Source organism: Crocuta crocuta, unplaced genomic scaffold (genome assembly GCF_008692635.1).
Source record: "Crocuta crocuta isolate KB4526 unplaced genomic scaffold, BGI_CrCroc_1.0 scaffold6, whole genome shotgun sequence".
Classification (NCBI taxonomy): Eukaryota; Metazoa; Chordata; class Mammalia; order Carnivora; family Hyaenidae; genus Crocuta; species Crocuta crocuta.
Window position 1 is genome coordinate 4,901,532 of NW_027531917.1, and position 17,010 is coordinate 4,918,541.

The 17,010-nt window shown below is 37.9% G+C and overlaps 1 protein-coding gene across 4 annotated transcripts in view; it reads left to right on the plus strand.

The window, feature by feature from the left end:
• The window catches only part of GABRR3 (gamma-aminobutyric acid type A receptor subunit rho3), a 52,322-nt gene extending 44,941 nt beyond the window's left edge, over positions 1–7,381 (plus strand). For all 4 annotated transcript variants that reach the window (XM_077774927.1, XM_077774924.1, XM_077774926.1 and 1 more), the window contains 2 exons: positions 288–484; positions 5,817–7,381. In XM_077774927.1, coding sequence (XP_077631053.1) covers positions 288–484; positions 5,817–6,119 — 500 coding nt within the window. In that variant the 3' untranslated portion in view covers positions 6,120–7,381. The remainder of the gene's footprint in view (positions 1–287; positions 485–5,816) is intronic.
• Positions 7,382–17,010: the final 9,629 nt, after the last annotated feature.

A 17,010-nucleotide genomic window follows, 5' to 3' on the forward strand; every position in this document is an offset into this window, starting at 1 on the left:
TGATTGGATCACTGTTCCCCTGCCACAACTTCTGTAACTCCCCTGTCACACACCCCATAAAAACCCTACTCTGCCTTTGCTCGGGGCTCTCAGCACGGATCCACTGCGTTGGTGAGGTCTGGAAGCCCGAGTTCGAGCCCATAATAAAGCCCTTTGCCTTTACATGCGTGACTCGGTCTCCCCGGTGGTCTCTGGTCGTTGAGGATACTGCGATCTGGGTATAACAGCACCAGATCCTAGAACAGAGTGGTCTTTTCGCTGAGCTTGTCACTACTCTCCAATGGCAGGAATCACCACAGTGCTGACCATGTCCACCATCATCTCTGGCGTGAGTGCCTCCATGCCCCAGGTGTCCTACATCAAGGCTGTGGACGTGTACCTGTGGGTCAGCTCCCTCTTTGTGTTCCTGTCAGTCATTGAGTATGCGGCTGTGAACTACCTCACCACAGTGGAAGAGCAGAAACAATTCAAGAATACAGGGAAGGTACTGCCTGGCTTTACCTATCAGATCCCTTTTGGAATGTGAAAAAGACTATCCTTTCCTGTAACCTCTCCTGACAGTGTTGTAAGCCCTTGTATTAAGTCTATATGTCTTGGCAAGATGCAAGTTCACAGGATTTAATATTGAACTTTATTCTGCCTGTGCTGGCTGGTTTCTTCAGCTTCCTCATTCTCCTTTGCCAGGAGGGTTTTCTCATGTGAGGAATTTCTCTTAGTGTGCTCCTCTCCACCAACTCTATCCTTTGAAAAGAAAGAGTTGATGTGTAAACTACATCCTTTCAAGTAGATGATGATGACGATAGCTAACATTTAATGTGTGTTTATTATATATTGGTTATTACGCTAACCGCCTAATGACACAGCATGTCATGTTATTCTCAGAGTAGCACCAAGAGGTTGGTATTTTATAACCCTCATTTTACAGAAGTGAAATAGGAGCAGATAGGGAGTAACTTGGCCAAAGTCACACAGTCCAAGAGGAATTAGGATTTGTTTCTGGGTCTCCCTGAATCCAATGGCTGTGCTCTCAATCCATAAATGATGTGTTTCTCCACCAAACCTAGGATTTATATTTCTCTTCTTGTTACTTAGGAGAGTGGCAGAGTGTAAAGAGAGGTTCTTCTCTCCTTAGTATACTGAGGATAAAAGGTGGTTTCTGGGCTCTGAATGTCATCACATGTTTCTTGTGCCTGGTTTGTTTTTTTTTTTTTTAATTTTTAATGTTTTATTTATTTCTAGGAGAGAGAGAGACAGCGTGAGCAGGGGAGGGTCAGAGAGAGAGGGAGTCACGGACTGAAACAGGCTCCAGGCTCTGAGCTGGCAGTCAGCACAGAGCCCGACGCGGGGCTCGAACCCACGAACTGCGAGATCATGACCTAAGCGAAAGTCGGATGCTTAACCGACTAAGCCACCCAGGCGCCCCTCTTGTGCCTGGGTTTAATAAATATGGATAGATTGATCTCTACCTGCTTCACTTCACAAAGGATTGGGGCACCAGTTCCCTGTTATTATGACAACTGACATAAGATATTATACTTCAGAAACCTAATTAATCTGTTTGCTAGCCTATACTTGAGGTTATGCACACACACACACACACACACACACACACACACACCTCTTTGTGTATGTCTGTATATATGCATATGTAGCATATATATACATGATTTTAATTTTAATATTTGCATTAAACCAATATACATTGGTTTGAGATATTGTTATATGCATACTTATATGCACCCAAAGCATTATTCAATATTTGTTATACCTCTAGTAAGAGTGCTTCTTACCTTTCAGTGTGTTTTATATTCTCTTCTCAAATTGAACCTTCATATTAGCTCCATGATATAGGCCTTGCAGAGATTATTATCTCTATTTTTGAAATGAAGCAGCAGAGTTTTAGTGAAGTAAAGTGATTTGCCAAAAGATTCACAGCCAACAGAGATGCATTTGAAATTCAGATCTCCTGTAATACTACTTCCTTCTTCTTTTATATCTCCGTTGAATCAAAGCTGTAACAGGAGCTGATTTTGCTTTATTGCAGATGCTTTCATTTCTTTTGTTGACAATGTATATGTGTCCTCACCACATACATACCCATATGACTGCTAGGCAGGTGTGAGAAAACCAGGAGCTTCTGGACAAGTATGCAGTGATGGGTGTGTACACATCACCTAGAATTTGTTCAGTTTTTCATTCAGTAGATCTGGGGTGGGAGCAGTGAGTCTGCATTTCTAACAAGTCCCAGATGCCATTGACCCATTGGCTGCACTGAGAATAGCAATGATTTAGATAATCTGTGAATTAAAGGTGACAGAGAAAAAAAATGTGTGATGAGAAAAGAATGTTGTTGTTGTTCTGTTCTGGTTTTATGTGGGAAGTGGTTAACCCAAGAAAGAGGCACTGTAGTAATTTGGGCCCACCCCTATCCAGTCTTTTGATTCCAAACTGCCTACATCTATCCACCCCCACGTGCCACACAACACATGTGTTCACAGTACCTGAATTTTCTTTTTCACTACAAAGGGTTGTATACACGCTTCTTGTGTACCACTAAGAAGAAAATCTTCTAAGTTAATTAGGAACCATCTATTTTTAAATTTTTAAAAATTGTGGTAAAATCCATATAATGTAGAACTTACCATCTTAACTGTTTTTAAGTGTGCAGTTCAGTAGTGTTAAGAATATTCACATTGTTGTGCAAGTAATTTTCAGAAGTTTTTCATCTTACAAAACTGAAACTGTGCCCATTCAACAATTTCCCATTCTCCCCTTTCCTCGGCCTCTAGAAACCACTATACTCAGCATCTTCCTTCAAAAGCACAATTATCTCAAAGAAATGTCCTACCTACCATTCATGTATTTGTGAGGCAAAATGAAAGAGCACAAGATTTGGAGTCAGAAGTAGTGATGCCAGCCTAACTCCACCACTTCCTAGCTTTTTGTTCCTGAACTTCATTCTTCATTTTCAAAATGGTGGAATTTCTTCCCTATTTACCTCATAGGGCTGTTGTAAATAATGTAATACATGGATCTGAAACTTTTGCAACCTGTAAAATGCTACACAAATGTTAAGTTCTTATTGTGATTAGTGCCCAGCTCATGTGCTCTGAAAGAATAGTAGTTTTAACAAGGAGAGTGGGAGCAGGCTGTCTGAGATGAGATTTTGTTAAAGGGATAGGATGCCCAGGTGAGAGGCAGGGTAGAAGAATATGTCTGTAGGTTTGGGGGATAATCAGTGATACTTCTTTTCTCTATACCTGAGGTGGGGAACCAGTTGAGAGAGAGAAAGATGTGGAACCCAGGCAAATAGGGGGATGTCACCTTTGTTGTTGATAGAGCAGTTTGGAGTAAAGGCTGTAGATATGTGAGCAGGAGGTCTCACTAAGATTTTACCACTATATTAAACGTACTTACCCTTCCCCCCCTTTTTATTAACTTTTTAATGTTTTATTTATTTTTGAGAGAGATCACAAGAGGGAGAAGGGCAGAGAGAAAGAGGGAGACAGAATTGGAAGGAAGCTGCAGGCTCTGAGCTGTCAGCACATAGCCCAATGCGGGGCTCGAACTCAGCAGCTGTGAGATCATGACCTGAGCTGCAGTCGGACGCTTAACTGACTGAGCCACCCAGGCACTCCTTTACTTACCCTTTTGGTCACTAGTGAAGCTAGACAATTCAGGACTCTCCCTGTAAGGACAATCTCCTTTTACCTCATTTCAGAGAACAAACTTAGATACCAATGCAGATCACAAAGTGCGGACACAAAAGGAACTGAGACACACTTGCCAATTCCTTCTGCGAAACCTCTAGGATGGAATAATGGAGGGATAAAGAGAAAGGCTAGGCTATGGAGTTCCTTCCAATGAAATCATGAAGTTAAGCAAAGTTCATTTCCTGCCAGCACCATCATCACACCTCTTTCCAAAGTCCCCCAAATGCCAAGAGCTGAGAGAACAGCAAGGGTCATGGAAAAATTGTCCCTACTATTGACCTTTACCCAGAAAGGAAGAAGGAAGTGATTTTCTTTCTTATTTTTTCATCTGAATGTTTTCCTACTTCCAGGACTTAGAACCCCATATAAAACAGTCAAATCCATACTTTAGATATAATATGCTTTAGGTATGTGCTTATTTGTAGGCTGGAGTGAAAAATTAAAGACCCATTCTAAAACTGTTTCTATTAGAACAACCAACTTATAAAATTGTTAAAATTAAAATTATATACTGGTAAATTGTATACTGCAAGATTTAATCAATTATATGAATGGTTCTAAATTATCATAATGTCCAGTAGGATAATCCAGCAGTGTTCTGTGTGGGTATAGTAAAACCACTGAAGAGGCTATACTAGTTATTCTGTTCCAGATCCAGAGTTGAATATATTATTAATGTTATTTTTTATTATATGAAGTTAGTTTTTGAGTCCTGATCTTATTTTATGTTATATGATCCATTTTCATTTTATGATGAAAAGTTTCTATGGCTAAAACAAAAAAGGACAACATAACTTGATTATGAGCCCTTGATTAGTTTACTGACTGCACAAAATATTCTCTATGCCTCTTGAATTCAGTAAAATATTCATTTTTTTTAAATTGCTGTGAACCAAATACATATTTTGGCAGAATTTATTCTGTAGCCTCCAACTTGAATTCTGAATAATTTCAGACAGCGGAAGCCTGTTCATATTTGTTCATTTTTTAACTTCCCTATAGATCAAGAAGTGATTTCGTTTTCTCAGAAAGCAATTAGTAACACCTGCTTCCTAGACACAGTTCTGTATCAGTGAGAGCCACCATCTCCCTCAGAGTAAAACCTTTAAGGAAAACGGTAGTTTAGATTCAATCGGGCACTGGAGCCAGAAAGCACTGATAATTCATTCTCTCCTTCTGAAAAATAAGCCGATTTCAAGTTGTTTAATTGGACTGTATTGATATCATTTATAGGTACTTCTTAGCAAAAATGGGAAGGCTTGACCAATTTGCATTTGAAAAGAGCAGCTCAAATCATTTCCTACCCCTACTGCAAATTTAAGCATAAGTGGATCACCAGATGATATTGTTCTGGTTTTGGACAAAAGATTACACTGACTGGGCATATTACTGTGTTTTCTCTAAAGAGAAAAATATGTTGAAAAGCATATCCAATTGGCTTATATCTCTCTTCTGATAAATCATATTCAATTTCAATTCAAACTTATGGCCAACAATTCATACTATGCAGGAAAAAAAGGGGAAACCTGAAACAGTGTTCCCTTCTGGGGAAACACGCATTGAGTGTAAAAGTCTATCAGGCCAAAACTAAATTAGAAAACATTGACATTATAATTGTGAAACATTTATTTGTATAATGTTCAAATATCTCTATGGAGATAATAATAAACCTTGCTAAATTCCTATTAGAAACAGATCTCTATGATAATGTTTTCCATTTATTATTAAAATGACTTTGAGTCAGATACCAAAAGCAAAACCAGAATTCTATTCTTTAAAATAAGCAAAACAGGGGCATCTGTATGGTTCAGTTGGTTAAGTGTCCAACTTCAGCTCAGGTCATGATCTCGCGGTTCATGAATTCAAGCCCCAAATTGGACTCTCTGCTGTTGGGTCAGAGCTTGCTTCCAATCCTATGTCCCCCTCTCTTTCTGCCCCTCCTCTGCTTACTCTCTCAAAAAATAAACTTAAAAAAATAAAATAAGCAAAACATTCTTAGCATTTATTGAAACTATTTTAAAAACCTGATTGTTTAGACTTTTACTGTAATTACTACATATAGAACCATATTCATGGCTTACTAACAAAAAGTCTTTCTGTCAGATTTCTGGAATGTATAATATTGATGCGGTTCAAGCCATGGCCTTCGATGGTTGTTACCATGACAGCAAGACTGAAATGGACCAGACTTCCTTTTCTCTACACTTGGAAGAGGACTCCATGCGAGGAAGATCCACAGGTAGCCCCAGCACAGATTCATCTCAGATAAAGAGAAGACAATCCTCAGGAGGGCATGTTGGTAGAATCATTCTGGAGAATAATCATGTCATTGACACTTACTCAAGGACTTTATTTCCTATTGTGTATATTATATTTAATTTATTTTACTGGGGTATATATGTGTGAGGAAGAGATCCTAATGTGTAATACTTGTTCTGGAGTCAGATTATGTTAACAGCAACAACAACAACAACAAATAACTCTTGACTATGAGTTGGACTGTACTAGATTAAACTTGGAGTCAGCTAGTCACCTCTCTTGGCCTATAGAAGATTTGAAAGTTGGCTGATTCACATCTATGAAAAGTTTAAGGTCCCAGGAGAATTTGAATCCATACATAAGAGTCACAGGTGTGCATATAACAGAAAAATTTCCTAAGGAAAGGGCTTTGTAACTACTTCACCTGGACCCTCCTTGCTTTCTAAATGTAAACTTTTTGTATTTAACTAAGAAATACAGCTGGGCTATGACAATAATTCAATGATTCCTTAGTTCTAGTTAAGTGCCAGGTTACCTAACGGAGTTGAATCCTTGTGAGGAAGAAAGAACATTAGCATCAAGGTGGGACCATGGACACTCACGCAGCTAAGATGTACATGAAGAGCTTCCCTGTCCATCTCCAATCAAGTCTTTTATCTTATTTCACTATTAAATTTCATATATTACTGAGTCCAAGAGCAAACATCTAAACTTTGCTCCAATCCTAATGTTAATATGTCAGTCTTTAGTAATAGTATCTTGTATTTTATAGTTGAGTTAGAGCTTTCATGGCTTTTCGGAGGCATTTAGTAAATTAGTTACTATATTTACCAAATTTTATTGACCTCCTATATGTGCCAGGTACTTTATTAGGTGTTATGTAGTGAAAAATGAATACAAAATGGCATTTCTGCTATCAGTGAGTGCATAGCCTCACAGGAACAGTGAATGGGTAGCTATCAAATAATATAATAAATACAATAGATGTAAAATAGAGGCTTATACACTGTGTTGAGTTCTGAAAAGGGGATACCAAAAGAAGGAAAAGTACATCCATGAAGGGATGTGGAGTCTCAATTCATAAACAACTGAAGATGCTTCCAGACATGGTATTGAGTGAACAATTGAATGAAATTTATATATCCCATAGTAATCCCATAGTAACATTGGTTGAACCAAGTAAATTAGGTCAAGTGGGTATTAAATAAATGTTTGTTAAGTAGAAAAACCTCCAATGATTAGCATTCATGTTGTAGACTGGCAGCATGCATGCTTTTGTGTTAAGTATTTTGTGAAAAAGATTCCATTTAGAGATCAGCCCTCAGTAAGAAGTATGAAATATTTTCCCTTCCTATTTTGATTTCTGGCATTGAATTAAGGAAAATAAATTAAATGGTGTGTTACTTTCAGTGTATTGCCACTTATTTCACCATAAAGTGAACCAAAATGATTTGAATTATTTCATGCCAGGTTAAAAGACAAATAACTTCCTGCTTTTTTACCAATAACAATTGATTTTGCTTCTCTGCTGTGAATGACATAGGGTTCTAGAAACTTATTTTCTTCTTGGGCACAAAAGTTTTAAAGGCAAATCCCATCTCTATCATAACTTTCCTCACAGATAGGCTAATTCTGGGATACTTCATTCTATTTTCTTAATACAACTTCTCCAATTCTTTCAGAATTTTCCAAGGATTATATTTTTCTAGGAAACTGCCCAAAATTGAACTAATATAATTTATTAAAACGCTTCTCCATTTAATTATGTATAGACTGTAAATAAATTAGAAAACTACTTAATGGTTTTTAAGCTTGACTTAAAAGGAATAGTAATTGTATAGGATTACATTTTCAAAATACAGAGTAGATTAATATGCTAGGTGGTTCTTTGAGAAGTTGTAGCTATTATTTGAGGAGAGTACTACAGTTGCATTAACATTTCTGATTCTGACATACTCTGTTTATAAGTGATGTTAAAAAAAAAAAAAAAAAAAAAGACGGGTTCCTGGGTGGCTCCGTCAGTTAAGCATCCAACTCTTGATTTCCACTCAGGTCATGATCTTGTGGTTCGTGAGACCAAGCACTGAGTTGGGCTCTGCACCGACAGTGGGGTGCCTGCTTGGGATTCTCTCTCTCCCTTTCTTTCGGCCCCTCCTCAGCTCTCTCACGCTCTCCCCAACCCCCCATCTTTCAAAATAATTTTTAAAAGGAAAAATCTATAAATGAACAGAATAAATTTATACTGTTCCATTCTTCTCTCAGGTTCTTCAGATATTACTATTTTTCTTCTACTTTGAACTATACCATTCAGGATGTCTAAAGCTTCCCCTGGGCATATTTATTCCACAATTTCAAATCAAATGCATCACTGAATACATCTGGCACTCTAGGCTGGAAGACTGGGTCCCCACCACACTACTCATACACTCACCATTCCTCTTGAGGAGTATTAATGCACAGCTGTTGACCGATCGAACGTAACTTTTGTTAATGTTTAGAAACAGTCTTTGCATTTTTCCGTAATGTCTAAAATATGTTTGCTGCTCAAGAGAATTATTAGACAATCAGAATGAGCCCCTGGGATTTTGGTCATTTTTCATCTTCCCAGATTGGTGGCTTGTAGAAGAGTAGATACAACTTTCCTGGGAACCTCATTTCTACTAAGGAGCATCAATGTTTCTGGTTCTGTTATTTCAAGAAGAGTGAAATCACAGTTACCTTGGAAATGTATGAGTGACAGACAGCATATAATAGTTACCTCATTTTGATTTTCACTTCATTTACTGATCACACTCCAGAACAGACTGCATGTGATTGTTCACTGAGGGATAAGCTTGGATAAAATGTGAAGATTTCAGAAAATAAGCTGCTTTCTAAGATTTAAGAAAAAGCCAGCCAGCTTTGTAAACTGCCTAAATATAAAACAGGATATTTTATGGGAACTTCTCTGGAAAATCTGTGAAAAAAATATTTTTAACTTAATTTTATTGTTTTCTGATTACAAAAGAAATACATTTTCATTATTAAAATTTAAAAAAAACCAGTTGGCAAAAACAATCCACTCAGAATGAAACAGTTAGCATTTATGTTTATTTATTTTAGAGAGAGAGAGAGAGAGAGAGAGAGAGAGAGACAGAATTCAAAGCAGGTTCCAGACTCTGAGCTGTCAGCACAGAGCCTGAGGCCGGACTCGAACCTACAAACCCTGAGAACATGATCTGAGACCAAATCAGATGCTCAACTGACTGATCCACCCATGTCATGCCCAAGCAATTAACATTTTAAAGCATATTCTTAGAGTTTTTCTAAGCATAATGTATATTTTTCCAATGGAATAATTTGTATATACTTGCATTTATTAATTTAAACACTTATATCACACCAAACACTATGCTGGGGATACAGTAAAGATGGACACTCCCTAACTAATTGAACTTACATTCTAATTGGGAATGTGTTTAACTTAGGCAATTTGTAGCCAGATTTTCTTCTCCGGATCATAAGCAACATATTTTAAAAATACAGCTTTGTTTAAACATTCTTTTCATAAACAACTTTCTATGCCATTTTTTCCTGCAAAATAATTTTTATGTGTGGCAGAGAAGTCCACTAAATGAGTGTAGCATAGTTTATATAACCCATCTTCTGTGGGACATTGGCTTTATTTCCTATTGTATGTGATTATAATGGGCTGCAATTAGCAACATAAAGAATATTTAGAAGTAAAATTATTTTAGAAACAAATACAATTTTTAGCTATATCTGAAGTTCAGCATTTATTTCCTTTATAAGAATTCCTATTTACCATTACAATCTGCCATGTCAGACTCAGTTACCAGTCTGTTTACATGGAACTATATGCACTGGTATTCCCTTTTTAAAAGAAGGTTAGACATTGTATAAAATACCTATTAAAAGCAGTCCTATTTATTGAAATTCTGCTTTCTTCCATGATTGTTACTGCCATTCCAAGCCCTTTCTGTAAGTAGGAGGGCAACTGAGATTGCAAATATTTGCATATGAGTTGCAGTACAATCATCATTTATGGTTACATTGTCTTAATTCTTGCAGGTGGATTAGTTTTCATGAATAAGGTCTATAATTTTGTATTGTGCTGCTCCTAAGCCTATTCAAATCACACACACACACACACACACACACACACACACACACAATTTTTTAACATGGAGATTAATGAGGAAAGAATACCTAATTCTGTAGCCATTATTAAGGTCAAAATTCCAATACGATTAACAATGCCTTCAAAAAAGTAAGGTAAAAAAATGGTAAGGAAATTGCTATTCTAACTGCTGTTCTATACCTGATGCTATTTCCTAGCAGGGCCTCAGGCAACCCAGCCAGTGGGACATCGAGTGATTTCATTTGTGTGATGGAGCCACCTATTCTTTCCTTGTATTCATTGCTTTAAAAAACACTCAAACTGTCTTTTTTTTTTAAGTCTTGCTTAATTTTATTTTTATTTATTTATTTTTTTAATGTTTTATTTATTTCTAGGAGAAAGAGAGAGAGACAGCATGAGCAGGGGAGGGTCAGAGAGAGAGGGAGTGACAGACTCCGAAACAGGCTCCAGGCTCTGAGCTGGCAGTCAGCACAGAGCCCGACGCGGGGCTCGAACCCACGAACCGCGAGATCATGACCTAAGCGAAAGTCGGACGCTTAACCGACTAAGCCACTCAGGCGCCCCTTGCTTAATTTTAAAGTCCTATCACCTTCCAACTGCAATTTGACTTCCCTGAGTTTAACAAAGAACTTGAACACTGTGTTTTCTCTTGTGAAGAAACTGAAAGAAAAAATGCACCAGATAATTGAGATGATTTGGTCAGGCTATCACAATAGGAAGGATATTCATTAATGAGGAACATCTCAAAATTAAGGAAGAGGGCCCAGAAATCCAAAAAGACAGGAAAACAAGGGAGTCTTACTCACTGAGGAAGGATAGAGGTGGGTCTATCTCAGAATATATGACAGCAAGGTAGTCATTTCTCAGAAGACAAAATGAGTGTAGGGGGGCAGGTTTTTTGACTCTTGCAACTTTGCAAGAACACAGGAGCTTCAGATGAGGTTCCACATTGTCGACTGTTTTCCCATTTCAATCTACTGCTGAATCATAATGCTTTTTGATCAATAAAGGGGCTGTGTGTGGAAAAGAGATTTCACAGTCACTGAGAAAAATTACCATAGTTTTCTTTTCAATATATTGATGCTAATTTTGATGTAGGAAACATTGAAGTATATTTTATTATCAATTAGGTCATTTGATGGATGAGCTATTACTTTTGATCCCAGGATCAATACAGTTCATTATAGAAACTTATTTTCTACAAGAGTGCTTCAAAACCTTTCTACAAAATTATGCTGTTAGTAGCTTACTCCTTGCCTTAGGCAATCGAAAGGAGATGATGTTATAATGTCATTACAAACTATTTTTAAACCTATTGTGAAGTAGTAACGCTGTCTGAAGTTTGATATGCAAGCCAGAATCCTTTAAAAGTAACACAATATTTTCAAGAAGACTAGCTAACTGAACCAGGGACCCTAAGAAAGGAGGTGCTTACATACATTCATTTCTTCTCTTCTTCAGAGAACATTAATGCAGGTGTTTCAAGTGTTTTACACTCTAAAGAAGTGTCATGAACATAAACCACACATCAAATAAATTTTTAGAGCAATCACACCACCCCAGAATAACTTAAAATATGTTTTGTTAATTAGGTTGTCTCTTGGGTGAGGTCATACTTAAATTAAATGGTGAAGCAAAGTGAAAGAAGCCTCAGGATCCACTAAAGAGCTTTTAAATGAATATGCAGTTCAGGTATACAGTGAAGAAAGAGGTTTTCTGAAAATGAGCTCTAATAATTTAATGTGACTTAAAGAGATAATGTGAAATTGAAGTAGGAGAGAAAAATAAGGCAAAAGAAAGGAGAACAGTAGAAGCTAAAAATGTGGTTGATTTCACAAAACAAACTCAAAGTTCCATGGTTTGTGTCTTAAGGGAAGATTTGGATTTGAAGGCAAAATTAATTATATTTAATTATTTTGGATAATATCCTGGTCTTGATTAATACAATCAGATGATTATTGCTCATTTGTACAAAAGATGGTGTGTCTTTGGGCAATCAAAGTAATTAATTGCATGTTGGTCACAAAGTAATCAATCTAATATGCCATTTTGACCAAAGTAATCAAATTATTCAAATTATTAGGATCATTTGATTCTCTCATAACATTATCTCTTGCTCTTTTTATGCAGTAAATTCAGTGGTGGAATTTCTGGTGAGTTCTACTTGATTAATATAGATTAACCATTTATTATATTGCTGAACTATATTTCACATGAAATAATCTGAATTTGTTGAGGGTACTGATAGACTATGGCTTCACTTTTAATCAATGACTATTTAATATGCTTTATTGGCTATTAATTCTCTGCCCCTGGCTGGCATCTCAGGTAGATCCCACAGCTTTTTAGATACTTTGAATTATCAATCAATCAATCAATTACCAAGCAATATAGGCACATACATACAAATAAAACACTTTGATGCTGGAGATTCGTTTTCGGTTATAAAGCCTAGACTGATTTCAGTGTGTTTTCACTTTTCCCACCTCAGGCTTAAACCCTGAATGAGGGAAATTGTCCGAGGAATAAGGTAAAATCTGTTCTAGTACATGTCCCTCTACTACCCTTTTCCATCCATCAGATTCAGAGGCAAGGAATGAATGGGTGAGATTAGGGAAAGAATTGGCAAAAGTCGTTTTACTTAAATGACATAATGTATTTTAGTTCTTTTGGTTGGTTGATGTCCTCTAGGGGGCAGGTACACCTGATCTCCCGAGCATGAAACCAGTACCCTCACTCAAGGCCCCACCCTTGGGTGTTGAAGCTCTACAGTTGCCATCTTGAAATTCTTAATAATGTAATCTTTAAATCTGTTTTGTCAGTAAAGTCTGTTGGAATAATGGTGCATGTACATGGGCTTGGCACATGCAATTCCACTTCCTGTGGGATGGGTTGTGGACGTCACTTTTTTGCCTCCTTCTTCCAGACCCACCTGAGGCCCACCACTGCTCCCTTCCTCTGGTGGGAGCTTGTACATAGGTCCACACATCCCACAACCTTTCCCTGCCCAGCTGGCAGTGCCCTGATGGGTTTTGAAGAGTGTTTAGACTGGAGCAAGTCTCTCACCCATCCCCTATCCAGGTAAGGCATGAGTCCTGTCTGGCAGGTTGCAATCTCCAGAGATTGGCCAGTCTGCTTTGGGTTGGGACCCTGACCAATGAATCAGGAAGATTGACTTCTCCACCCCTGGCTTGAGCACAGCAGTGCTGGTCCAGTGGTTAGCAGGAGGGGATACTGAGTAGCCTGTGGGCCGTGTGCTTTTCTGTGCATGTGTGGATGCTGAGTGGCACTGCAGGGTCCTCCTATGCCATGAATGTATGCACTCACCTTTAAAGTATTCCTATGTTTGCTAGAGCATGACATTGAATAGAAAATAACACCATCATTATAGCAAAGAGAGAGATTGCAAAAGAAAGGAATCATTCCATATTTTAGTACCTTTAACGGCACTTCCCTCTACTTTGGAGCTTCACATATTCATTTTGCACTTGGTCCCACCAGTAATGTAGCCATTCCTGGTGGCAAGTGTTCAAATGTTGAAGCTTTCAAGGGATACTGGTGACTGTTCTTTGGAGTCTACATGCTGTGGTTCACTAAAGTTAAGCCTGAGATCTCTGACCTCATGTGACTTCATGCTCCTCTCCTGTCCATGCCAAAGTTTATGCATCTATTTTTATAAATACCAATAGTCTATAATTTTCTTTCTTAAAAGGGTTATTTTCCTTTTCTATATTCAGAAGCAGTTTATGTAAGGTATATTTCTTTTCTTCCTTGGAAGTTTAAAAAGATTCATTAGTAGACCTGTCAGTTCCCAACTACTACCAACCTTCAGGATCAATTGATTGGTCATTATTAGGTCATTATGATAAAAGTTTTAAAGGAAGATAAGTAAATGAATGTACTGTCACCATGTGAGGCTCTCTCACCCATCTATACATGCTGTGCCAGTCTCCCAGGAAACATTTTCGATCGGAGACTGTTTACTTTTAACAAAGCAATCCAAATAGTATGAACAGAAAGCACCTGTGTAGGACTAGATCTTATTTTTATAAGAATCACGGACAAGTTTATTTTAGGGTTTATGGGTAACATATTAAACCACAACTTCTCTCTCTGAGGGAACGAATCACTGGCCAAAACCCAAGGTGTATTTTCATCTGCAAGTGCTTGGCTATTGAAGAAGGGAGGTGTGTAGTATCATTTAATTTAAAAAGCTATACAATCTATCACTGACTTTCCTAAAGGCACAGGCTAAGGATTAGGCTGTAATAAGCCAGACAAGAAAATGGGAATACTAACCCGATCTGATTTTGTAAACATTGAGTAACTACACTGTGCAAAGCTCTGTTCTAGTTCTCAGAATAGATGAAAGCAATTTCCTGGCTCTGAAGAGTTTAAAAGATAGTTATAGGAATATTGATTTCAATGAGATGTATCATAACTGTAATTTTGGAAGATCTCAGCTGGGTCATTAAAAAAGAAATGTGGCTCTTCTGAAGTTAACTAAGTCTGGCCAAGGTTATTCATGGTGATATGGCTCTGTCAGTTAGAAGGTGCCTTGTTGGGCAAGTTTAGTGAAGGAAGGAAAACATATACATGTAAAAGCCTCAGTTGCATTTAATTCATTCTGTGGATCATGTTCAAGATGTTGTAATGGATTTAACAATAAAGCCCCTCAGGTGAATAGCATTCTACAGTTTTAACACTCTTCTGCTTATTCTGTCTCACATGAGACTCACAGCAGCTTTATCAGTTAGACAAACAAAGCAAAATTAACCATTTTTACAGATGCAGAAAATGAGGTTCAAAAAGAGGATTAGCCAATAGGCAGCATGGGATTTTTTTTTAATGTTTATTTATTTTTGAGACAGAGAGAGACAGATCATGAGCAGGAGGGGCAGAGAGAGGGAGACACAGAATCGGAAACAGGCTCTAGGCTCCAAGCTGTCAGTACAGAGTCAGGTGTGGGGCTTGAACTCACAAACCATGAGACTGTGACCTGAGCTGAAGTTTAACCAGCTGAACCACTCAGGCACCCTGACAGCACGGGATTTTGATTTAAGTCCCAGATGTGCTATCCAATGGCTATATAATTTTGAGCAAGTTATTCAATCTCACTATGTCTCGATTTCCTTATTGTATATATATTGTTTGCAAAAGTTCGGATAATAATAATAATGGCATAGGTATTAAATAAAATCGTATAAAAGAAGAAAGTACTTAGATCTTTTCTGGACCAAAGTGAATACAAATACAAATACGTAGGGGGCAGTATGCGTGATTTCTGATTTTTCTCCTAATACCCTGTGGAAATTGGTGCACAGACCTTTAGGATTATAGAATTTGAGAGCCAATAGGGATAACACAGAATTATCTGGTTCAATCTCACCTAATAAGTGAGGAAACTGAGCATTAGCAAGAAAAGAGAGAGTTAAGTTCATGTACTTGGCATCTCCTCCCCCTGAGTAACCCTAAAAAGCACACTCACACAGCATGATTGTAAGATTCTTTGAGCCCAGGATCATTCTGATTGGAGATGGAGAAGGACAGAGATGGGTTTGTGCAGCCTGACGCCCAGGCATGGCTGGCCCAGTGGGGAGCCCCAGTGAAGTGGCCAAAACCTAAAGCTCTATAGGAAGAACAGCCTAGGAGATCACAGGAAAGGATGACAAACTTGGGTTTGAAAGGGTCTTTATAAATGAAGCAACACAAAGCGTATAAACATAAAACACCCTTGCAGAAGTGCAAGTTATTTTTGTGAGAATCATAGACAAGTCTATTTCAGGGTTTCTATCAAAGATAAGGATGGAATCCTCTGCTCTCTACTATCATCTCGGCATCTTGTTCCCAGCCTCCAGAGGAGGATCACTAGTCTATTGATTCGGATATCCGGGGGCTTCTGCAGGCCCTTCTGGGGAGGTCTAGGTCACTGAGTCATCTATGACTCAACTATCTATGACATTGTTTTCATGAAATAATAGATTACAGAAAGAAAATAACTGATTTTTTGATGAGTCTGGAATAAATAAGTTGGAGACTGCATAGTAGCCTGCTTCTTGTCCTCTGGAACAACATTAAACTCAATGGACTATAAAAGCAAACAATGAAAAATCAAAGTACACAAACAGTATATTAGGAATGCCTTAGATTCTAGAAGCTCTTCTCTCACCTCTCCCCCACCTTTTCTTCACTTCTCTCCCTCCTCCTTTTCTTTATAGACATGCCAGCCATTGTGCTTAGGTCTGAAGACAGAATGAGCATAATTTTTTTTTTTTTGCTTGCCATGCTAAGAAATCTGAATTATAATGACAGTATCAGAGAGAACACATCGAAAGACTAATTTTGCACCAGGGGTACACCTGTACAAGATGTATGAGTTTCCCTAGCAGAGCCGACTTCAGTATGTACCTTTGTTCTGTTTAGACACCCTAGCGACTATTCTATATCTGGGAAATGGTTTTATTTGTGTTGACATTGAAACTTTATACAAACACAAAGTGGTGCTTTTCCACATAATGGACATAGGTAAGAATTCACCATTTTCTGAATCCTTGTAACATCAATACTGTTCTACGTTATCTTGAGTAGATGTTTTGTAGTCAAACTAAAGAGCAAAGTACATTACCAGTATAATGTCAAGTGAATGAAAGAGATTTTCTTGTAGTGTTTTTCCTAAAGACAGAGCTGATAAAGTCTTTCCTGAAAGACTCAGCTCTTCCAGATCTAAGTGTGGCTTTGTGCAAGTCAACTTCTCCAGATTCAGTCTCCTCGGCTGTAAAACGGAGGTAAGCACAAGGTTGTGGTGAGGTTGGAGCGAGGAGTCCACGAAGTACTTCGCATGGGGCCTGAACTCAGTTCAGGTGTTGCTATTATTGTTAGTTTGGGACAAGTGTTAGA